The sequence below is a fragment of the Borostomias antarcticus genome (assembly GCF_949987555.1).
Source record: "Borostomias antarcticus genome assembly, chromosome: 14".
Classification (NCBI taxonomy): Eukaryota; Metazoa; Chordata; class Actinopteri; order Stomiiformes; family Stomiidae; genus Borostomias; species Borostomias antarcticus.
Window position 1 is genome coordinate 16,187,284 of NC_140247.1, and position 10,727 is coordinate 16,198,010.

General features: G+C 50.5%; 1 protein-coding gene across 1 annotated transcript in view; it reads right to left on the reverse strand.

Moving 5' to 3' along the window:
* LOC311317682 (retinoic acid receptor alpha-A-like) overlaps window positions 1-5,426 on the reverse strand; it is a 31,046-nt gene extending 25,620 nt beyond the window's left edge. Inside the window, 1 exon segment of the mRNA XM_084448769.1 lies at window positions 4,455-5,426. Within this exon segment, the coding sequence (XP_084304895.1) occupies window positions 4,455-4,629 (175 nt within the window). The 5' untranslated portion in view covers window positions 4,630-5,426.
* Window positions 5,427-10,727: the final 5,301 nt, after the last annotated feature.

A 10,727-nucleotide genomic window follows, 5' to 3' on the forward strand; every position in this document is an offset into this window, starting at 1 on the left:
AGAGGAAAGAGAGGAGGAAGGGAGAGAGGGAGGAGGGGGGAGAGAGGATAGAGAGGAGGGAGGAGGAGGGAAAGGGAAGAGAGGAGGGGGAGAGGTAGAGGTGGGGTTCTCTGGTGAAAGAATGTCTGGGTGCGTTTAGTCTCTTTACTGCAGTTTGACCTTCAACCCCTTTCACTCCCTCTCTCTATTCTAGTGTCACACAGTATGAGTGCCTCAGTGTGTGTGTGTGTGTGTGTGTGTGTGTGTGTGTGTGTGTGTGTGTGTGCACGTGTGCATGCATGTGTGTTTCATCAAGAGTCTGAAACAACTCTGTCTCTGAGACATTGTGATATTAGTCTCTGGTGATTCCAGTGCCTTCAGTCCCTAAGAGACGCGAGTTCCCCCTCCCTCCCACTCAACACACTCCTCTCTACTAGAACTAATGGCTTCCTCACACTTATCAGAGAGAGAGAGAGAGAGAGAGAGGGGGAGAGAGGAAGAGAAAGAGAGATAGAGATAGAGAGGGAGAGAGGGGGGAGATAGTAGGAGACAGAGATAGAATAATAGTGAAGAGAGAAAATAAGGACCGTCTGCTCGTTAGCATAATGAGTTAATTGGAAGCAGCCTATAGGATCTCATCTCCTTAATTAGCAGGTGGAGGACTGTCGCGTCGCATGTGCGTTGGCGTGAGCGCGTGTGTAGATAAGAAGTCTCTGTTGAGATTGCCTGGACATGCGTGACGATGTCATATCCTGATCCCCAGCCCTCCTCTCTGGACCCCCCCCTCCTCCTCCTCCTCCTCCCCCCCGAGGGAAGCTTCCAGCCTGCTGACCCCCCCTCCTCCCCCCCTGAGGGAAGCTTCCAGCCTGCTGACCCCCCCTCCGTCTTTATAGCCACTGTTTACGATCACTCCCCTCTGTTCCTCCTTCTCCTGGTGTTTAACAGCCTGGAAGAGTAGAGACAGCCCCCCCCCTACTGCCCCCCACACACACTACCCCCTTGCCCCCACCCCCCCTAATGCTCCCCACACACACTCGCCCCTCGCCCCCCCCCCCCAACCCCCCCTACTGCCCCCCACACACATTCCCCCCTCGCCCCCCCTCCCTGTACTCCGACCTCACTGGCCTGAAACTACACAAGGCTGGTCAGGGTAAAAACTACACAAGGCTGGTCAGAGGCCACCACAGAGAGACAGACAAGAGAGACCAGGAGACAGAGGATAGAGACAGAGAGAGAGGAGAGAGGAGGAGAGGATTATCCAGGAGAAACCCCCCAGCAGAGTGACCAGTCCCGGTCGGTCAGCCTGCCCAGTCACAGCTCTCTCTCACAGGGCTTCTCTTCTCTGGGCCGACTCAACCACAAGCTGAGCTGAGCACACTAATGGATTCCATAGGGCCCTGAAATACACGCACAACACTCTCCCTGGACCCCCCCCACCACACACACACACACACCCCATACTGCATCTCTATATGACTGAGATTCACAGTGATGTCACGCTGCCAGAGAGTGAGCAGACTCCTGATTGGCCCAGAGGTCAGCTGGCCGTGGGGGCAGAGAGCTCAGCCAATAGGGTCTGGTCATGGCAACCTGTCTGGACATCATCACCACCCCCCCCCCCCTTTTCTCTCCTCTCCTCTCCCTGTTGATCAGTTCATCATTTCCTTCCAACTGAACTGTTTCCTACTACCTTGAGGTCTTTATCTCCTCATCATGTCACCGGTCAGCTTCGCCAGGCTACGGTACAGTGTTGTGGTGCCACAGGGACAGTTACACAGTAGCCTGGTAGGCAGATACACACAGGGACAGTTACACAATAGCCTGGTCGGCAGATACACACAGGGACAGTTACCCAGTAGCCTGGTAGGCAGACACACACAGGGACAGTAACCCAGTAGCCTGGTAGGCAGATACACACAGGGACAGTTACCCAGTAGCCTGGTAGGCAGACACACACAGGGACAGTAACCCAGTAGCCTGGTAGGCAGACACACACAGGGACAGTAGCCTGGTAGGCAGATACACACAGGGACAGTTACCCAGTAGCCTGGTAGGCAGACACACACAGGGACAGTTACCCAGTAGCCTGGTAGGCAGACACACACAGGGACAGTTACACAATAGCCTGGTAGGCAGATACACACAGGGAGTTACCCAGTAGCCTGGTAGGCAGACACACACAGGGACAGTAACCCAGTAGCCTGGTAGGCAGATACACACAGGGACAGTTACCCAGTAGCCTGGTAGGCAGATACACACAGGGACAGTTACCCAGTAGCCTGGTAGGCAGATACACACAGGGACAGTTACCCAGTAGCCTGGTAGGCAGATACACACAGGGACAGTTACCCAGTAGCCTGGTAGGCAGATACACACAGGGACAGTTACCCAGTAGCCTGGTAGGCAGATACACACAGGGACAGTTACATAGAGACGGTCTAGGAGGTGAACGTTCCCCCAAAAGTGTTCTTGAACCACTGGATCAAGTCTGTCGGTCCGTCTGTCTGTTCTCTGTCTGTCTGTCTGTTCAGTAGGGAACACCCTGAGGGCGAGTTCAGACCGGATGCGGAATGCTGCTCGCGTGAGAAAGGCTGCCGACGCGTTCAGTCTGACATGGACAGACACCTGGACAGACCCCTGGACAGGCCCCTGGACAGGCCCCTGGACACGCCCCTGGACAGACCCCTGGACAGGCCCCTGGACAGGCCCCTGGACAGACCCCTGGTCTACTCCGTATACTTACCCTCCACTACACCAGAGTGTATATTTAAGTAGCTGAGCAATCCTTTGTGCAATTTCCACCCCAGGTATCAACAAAGTACTACTACAAATCTGAGCCCTGTCCCCCTAACTCAGCAGACCGGAGAGAGGGGTCAGGGGTCAGCCCCCAGTGTTCTACTGACCCTTGACCCTCAACACCCCCCCCCCACCCCCACCCCCACACACACACCCCCTCCAGCCTCAATCCCCCGATTAGCAGAGAACATCTCAATGACTGACGGAGCCCAGCAGCCTTCTAGCAAAGCTTACACCGGCTTAGCCAGCGGCCTGACACCCGGCCTCTCAGGGCCGTCCAAACTACGTCCATACTACGTCCACACTATGTCCATGCTGCATCCTTACTATGTCCATACTGCGTCGACACTATGTCCATACTGCATCCTTACTATGTCCATACTGCGTCCTTACTATGTCCATACAACGTCCATACTGCGTCCACACTACGTCCATACTATGTCCATACTACGTCCACACTGCGTCCATACTACGTCCATACTGCGTCCATACTACTTCCATACTGCGTCCATACTACATCCATGCTACGCCCATACTATGTCACAGTGAGGTTACAGGAGGAACCCAGCCGGGAGGTTTGGACAGCAACACACAGGCCGCATGGTGACGTAAGACAAACGGACATAAAACCGACAAACTGTAAAGTTGTGTGACAAGTCTGGAGACAGGAGTGCTCCATGAGAAAACAAACATGATGACAACCACTACGTCTCCCTGCGATATCTGACAAAACAACCGGTACATCTCCCTCTCCTGTGATATCTGACAAAACAACCTGCACGTCTCCCTGTGATATCTGACAAAACAACCTCTACGACAACATATGCACATGGAGTTATCAGCGCATGGCCTTTGGACGCATTATGGCTACTTCACTGTGTAAACTTGAAAAACATTTGCAAGCACAGTGGAAACACAATGCATCCGAGTTCACAGCTATAAACGTGTCTGATGAAGAGACCGTGCTGAATTTGATAGGACTACTGTAGCACTGTGATAACGCTCCATCCTCTTCTGTGCCTGATGGTTTGATTGTACCGTTACTTACTTACTCATTTAAGTGCCATGCTTCTGTAAAGCCCAGCCAATATAGATTTAGATGACCCCTTTTCAATGTCATCGTTCATAATGATCAAACACTGGCCTAGCTTAAAGAAACTAGGAAAGCCAAAATACAAACAAGGTATCCAAAGTGCAACAAAGCACAAACCACATAATTGGGCCTGTGAACTCATCATGTCAGGAGAGAAATATCTGCCCTGAAACAAACTGACTGCCTTCTTTTCTAGGCCTTAGAAATAAGAGCCTTATTGAGCCTTTATTGGTGTATATCTGTGACACAAGTAGCCTATTACCCCTTGGGGATTATTATTCTATCTGTCTGTCCATTTAAGTCACTTAACACAAATTTAGTAGCCTACGCTCACAATACCGGGTGACCAAGTATTACAAAACTTTAATGTAGCAATGCCGAGGCAGAGATCACGTAACCCAGGCACAGTGACATGGAAGCAGCTAGGCTGCGTGTTCATGATCACAATCACAATCAGACCCACATACGGGACGTTACGCGGATCAGTTGCCTCACAAGTTAGTCTAAGTGCATCATAGGGCATGCGTGTTCTATAGGAAGACATGGAGGCGGTCGAAAGATAACAATCAAGTAACAATCAACATACAGTGGTTTGATCCGTTCCAGTATTGATTCCTAATGGACGCGTTGAATGGACGGGGCGCCCCGGACACGAGGCCTTTATCCGGGATCAAACCGCTTCGGCTCCGATGGTAGTAATCCATGGTTAGAAACGGCGTCGGGCTAGGGCTGAGTCCCACGACATCCACACTTTCGTACATAATGCAAAAAATCTGCCACAGCCCGAAAGAAGCGGCAGGCTTGGCGTATTTCCTATGATCTCCCGGGTTCGAGAAGAGACGAGTGGTGGGGGTTCAAAACGGTTCGAATCCTCCGAGCGGAGCGGGGGAGGTCATCACAGCCCGGGCCTCGGAGATGTCCACACACGCCCGGTTATAACAATGCAATAACTGGACTATTCAACTTCGCTCTCCACTCCGTTTTTCTACGAAGTGGTCCGTGCGACAGAGACGCGCTGGTTGAAATCAATGGACTAACGCAAACTTTCGGAAACAAGAATTTGGTCCGTACAAATGCCAAAGGGACATGATTTGAAATCCACCATCTGAAGAATGTTATTTCCAAGGCGGCGAACCTAACGGGATGAGAGCTCTCCCGCTCGCCGATCCACCGTTTGCGCCCCGATAGACTGTTAAAAATGATAGAACTTAAGTCACAGTTATTGTCCGCTGCGCTATTCTTCTTGGTTTAGTAAAGTGCGCAGTTTATGTTTTACCTTAACGATCTCTTCGACGAAAAAAAACAACACACGCCTCTATCACAGCGACGTTCACCCAGATCAGAGGTCCCCGGAGCGATATAACCCATCCGTTGGGCAGAGGACGGACGGTGGGCGCGTCTCATCTAAGACCGCGCCGCTCAACTAAACACTGAGAATATACCGAGGGATCCATTTGTCTTCGGTCCCAATAGTTGAAGGGACAGAAATGTCCATTTCTTTCTTTCAATCTCCCTCTTTCTCCTCGGATCCGAGACCTCTCCCCTGCCCCGTCCTGTTTACAACTGGGTCCGTGTGATTCCTGTCTCTCTCTCCCTCCCTCTCTTTCTCTCTGTCTATCTCTCTCTCTCTCTGCTCCGTTTGACGAGTGTCAGCAGCTGCGCACTAGCTCCACCTCCGCCTTCCCCTCCTCTGTGATTGGCCCCGGTCGGAAGTAATCCTCTCGGCTTGTTGTCATAGAGGGGGGTATTTAGAGAAGTTGATCAAGTTCCCCAGCTCAATTGTAGGCTATGCTAAGGTAGGCTATTTTACCGCGTTATAAACATGGTTTAAAGGCCGAGTCTCTGTAAGCTACTGTGTGAATGTTTCTCACAGGTCCATAAGCCAACATTAGTTCAGTAGTTGGTGATGTAACGTCTCATTATTATATATATTATGCATTTTATATATATATATATATATATATATATATATATATATATATATATAATGTAATATTATGTATTATAGCCTATTATATATATTAACGTCACATTATATTAGTATATACTGTAGCAGACTTTCATCCAAAGCAACATAGAATGTTTTGAGCTAGTGTTAATGTTAGGGTTTTCAGTATTCCCTGGGTGGGATTTGAACCCCGTCTTCCACGTGAAAGACACTGTTTTAACCAACTATGATGTCGATTTTACCGGGGGTGAGCCCTTCGCTGTTCAGCTGCAGATTTCTGGGTTGGGAGCCGGCAGAGTCGGGCGGTGGCCCTCAGCTGGCAGCCTTTGGGGACGGGGGGGCAAGACAAGAAGGTCGGCCTCTGCCTGTCTGCCCCCCCCGTGTGAGTGTGGCGCTGAGGAACAAACCGCAGACCACGTCATCCAGGACTGTTGGATAAACCGGACCCCCAACGGAATGCATGGCCTGACGGTTGTGGATGACGAAACGGTGACATGGCTCCTGGAGGTGTGCCCGGATATATAGCCCGGGTGACCCCTCACCCAGGCTCGGGGTGGTAAAAGGATAGCCCCTCGGCCCCGAGCCTGGGGGGGGGGGGGGGACATCAAACCCACACGAAGAAGAAGGACCAACTACGCTGCTGAAGAGCTTTTGGTCGCACGGCTGGATGGTATTTATACTGGGGGAGTACCAACAACTTGCTACCTACTCGGGACTCAAGAAAACTCAGGGCACTAGGGAGAGGGGAGGCAGAAAAGGGTTAGTAGTACGCAGAGTCATAAAAGCAACACAGATATTAAACAGAACGTGCCAGTTGCAGGGTGAAAGAAGGAACATTGGAAATCTTGCCTCGTCTCGGGTAAATACTGCAACTCCCCACCAAATAAAAACACACACACACTCTGTCTATAGGCGCTAGATTGCAGACACTCGCAATCAGCCTGAACATAACAAGCCACTGAGCACGACGTCATTGCGCATCACTCAAAGCCGCTCGATCAAGGTTGCTGTCACACCATGAACAATGACTCCATCGGTTAAGTAGAACAATGTATCAAAGTGGCCTGGTCTTTTCATGGATGACCAGCCCCCCTCTCATCCGCCCTGGACAAGAGGGCACTCACGTATTGATTTTTCCACTGTTTAAAATATTAGCTGCTGGGGTATAAAACACCACACATCAAATAAATACAGGTTTGTTGAATCGATAGAGGGCTTTTAATCCGCGGGGACCGGTGAGGAGCCGCGGCGCACATGCGGCCCGTCATGGAGGACATTACGTCTCCCTGATGGCCGTGAGAACGAGCGGAGGAACCATTCAGGGAAAATGAACACGCAGTATCTGAGGAGTAACGGAGCAGCGCTGCTGTGCCGGCCGAGTATTGACTGTGGCCTAACTACTAGCATTCATCACGGGAGGAGTCGCTGGTGGTGGGGAGGGTAGTAGTAGAGTCTGGTGATGGGGAGGGTAGTAGCAGAGTCTGGTGGTGGGGAGGGTAGTAGTAGAGTGGTGGTGGGGAGGGTAGTAGTAGAGTGGTGGTGGGGAGGGTAGTAGCAGAGTCTGGTGGTGGGGAGGGTAGTAGTAGAGTGGTGGTGGGGAGGGTAGTAGCAGAGTCTGGTGGTGGGGAGGGTAGTAGTAGAGTGGTGGTGGGGAGGGTAGTAGTAGAGTGGTGTTGGGGAGGGTAGTAGTAGAGTCTGGTGGTGGGGAGGGTAGTAGTAGAGTGGTGGTGGGGAGGGTAGTAGTAGAGTCTGGTGGTGGGGAGGGTAGTAGCAGAGTGGTGGTGGGGAGGGTAGTAGTAGAGTGGTGGTGGGGAGGGTAGTAGTAGAGTCTGGTGGTGGGGAGGGTAGTAGTAGAGTCTCTAGTGGTGGGGAGGGTAGTAGAGTCTCAGTAGAGTATGAGTCAGACTGACTCATCAACATGCTCTAGCCCTCTCTGCCCTCCTGTGATTGGAGCAGCTCATTGGTCATTAACGGTTCGCTCCTTTCCCCCAATCAATTAGATGGAGGTGACAAAACCAAAATGGAGGGGTCGTTAGCCCTGTAACAACTCTGCAGGGGTAATTACTACACCTCTCCCCCCCGGGATGGATGGGCTCTGAGGCGCAGCAGCGCGAGAGGGCCTATAGACGCGGCCACACCAGGCCATTAGCAAATGGGCCAGATTGGTAACAGCAGCAGATACAGTAGAATGATATGAGTCCCAGGAAGAGGCTGAGCCGTGTGTCTGACAGGACAGTAAAGGAGAAAGAGAGGAGGAGAGAGAGAGAGAGAGAGAGAAAGGGGAAGGAGGGTTGTGACATCTTTGTCGTTTCTATTAATACAGAACGGACCCTAGAGACGCCACGCTGAGGAAAACATTCCAGCTATGCCTTCAGATTGGCCATCGGATCTAAACCACCATCTACAGCACGCACGCACGCACGCACACACACAATCACCAGCAGAGCTCATAGGGGCTGAAGGTCAAGCAGGGATTGGGGAAAAGGGTGTGAGTGTGTGCTGAGACCGGAGGAGTGGTCCTATCTGTCTCGTCTGTCAATGACAGGGAGGCGTTACGCAACCTCTCATCTCACACCCGGCTTATCTCTCCCCTCGTCCTCCTGTCTGTCTCTCCGCTCGTCCTCCTGTCTTATCTCTCCCCTCGTCCTCCTGTCTGTCTCTCCGCTCGTCCTCCTGTCTTATCTCTCCGCCCGTCCTCCTGTCTGTCTCTCCGCTCGTCCTCCTGTCTGTCTCTCCGCTCGTCCTCCTGTCTGTCTCTCCGCTCGTCCTCCTGTCTGTCTCTCCGCTCGTCCTCCTGTCTGTCTCTCCGCTTGTCCTCCTGTCTTATCTCTCCGCTCGTCCTCCTGTCTGTCTCTCCGCTCGTCCTCCTGTCTGTCTCTCCGCTTGTCCTCCTGTCTTATCTCTCCGCTCGTCCTCCTGTCTGTCTCTCCGCTCGTCCTCCTGTCTGTCTCTCTGCTCCAGGCTCAGGTCAAAGGTCAGGGTGGGGCACACATTCACGTGACTGGGGACAAACAGAGAGAGAGAGAGACACACACATACACAAAGGAGAGAGACACACTCATACACAAAGGAGAGAGAGACACTCATACACAAAGGAAAGAGAGAGACATACAAAGGAGAGAGAAAGAGAGAGAGACACACATACACAAAGGAGAGAGAGAGAGACACAAAGCAGAGAGAGAAAGACATACACAAAGGAGAGAGAGAGAGAGACACACAAAGCAGAGAGAGAAAGAGAGAGAGAGAGAGAGACATACACAATGGAGAGAGAGAAAGAGAGAGAGACACATACACAAAGGAGAGAGAGAGAGCGCTCTACTGAAACAGGAAGCTCCTCTCTTACCCAGTGGTGACTCAGCAGGCCTGTTCCCACCTGGCGGTCCAGTAACGCGTCTGGGCTGATCTGACCACAAGTGGACGTCTCTGAACGAAGGAGTGAAGAACTCTCCCTCCCTCGGAGGACGCATGGAGACCCGAGGGCTCAGACCACGTCCGGAGGTGGCTGATATCTCTTAGAGATATGGCGCTATACGCCATAGGCTCCCCAGCTCAGTTTGTGTTCCCGACCAAACAGCTCACAACATTCTAGACTCTGCTACTAGCCAAGAAAAATACACCCTTGAGTGCTGTAGCTCAACCTCATAAATCACCTGTTTGCTGCGCTCTTTAAAGCCTCTGGAAACTCAAATCCACAAAAGTCTTCTAACTATGTAATTTAGTGTATTATGTACATAATAAACAACATGTAAAAGTATTAGCAATTACTTTCTATCAAAATTCGAAAAATTCTCATTTAAGTTTTTGTAACATTCCTGACAGTGGGTTTGAAATGGGCGTTGTTTTAATTGGTTTAATGTGACGTCATTATATCCAAGATCCAATTATTAAAAAATGCACGTTAGTAAGTCCTACCTCCCCGCTAAATCTGCCTCGTCGACAGCAAATTTGGAGTTAGCTAACATATTTGATCCAGCCTAGTATCTTTGTCTATTTTTATCTATCCATCTACCGGTATCTATTTTTATCTATCCTCTATCTCCCCACCCTGTGCACCATGATCATGATTGTTTGTGCTGTCCCTGGGTGCTCATCGGTGAGATGACAACAAGTCATTCTTTAGTTTTCCAACTGTGTTGGATTTAGAGAAACAGTGGACTGCGTTTTTGGTGAGCCATGGTGGAGCAGTCCGGAAACATACCTTCATATGCTGCGCTCATTCATTAAATTCTGCCAGAAAGCCATGGGTTTTGCACAACGGCTATGTCTTGTAGCTGGAGCAGTACCCTCTCTCCCTCCACTTCAGCCTCTCCCCGATGCCCAGAGCCTAGAGATCGATCATGTAAGTAACTTGCTAATAATAAAGTTTAAGTAAATGTTCAACGTTTATTCTCACCTTTTTCTAAAGAAATCTAACATTGTTAGCTTGCCAACCCAGTGCTTTGTAGCTGCTTAGCTAGCAGCCTAATAATGTTAGCGCTAGCTAGTATGGTTAGAACTAGCTGTGGCTAACTAATTCTACTAATGGATAGAAAAGCATTTTGGAACTCACCATTCAGTGATCGATTGAAATGAATTATTTGGAGATGGCAGGGCTTCTACTGTATTTCTGCATCCTCTGAGAATTATCTGACGGCTGGTGGTGGGGAGGTGTAGTAGAGTCTCTGGCCTCAGAGTATCTGACGGCTCAAACATATACAGCTGGACTTTTAGTTGCTGTGCATAGTGCGTTGCTAGTTTTGATGAAATTGTTTGTCATTGGCGGATCAAAATGTCAATCAAATCCTGATCTGACGCGCCCACACATTCCTGAGAAATGGTCTAGAGAGGAAAATGAGCCGTTTTTGAACACATTTTTCGAAGGGTTCTGAACGTTTATTTTAACTCAGATTTTTGTGGATGCTTAAAGAGACA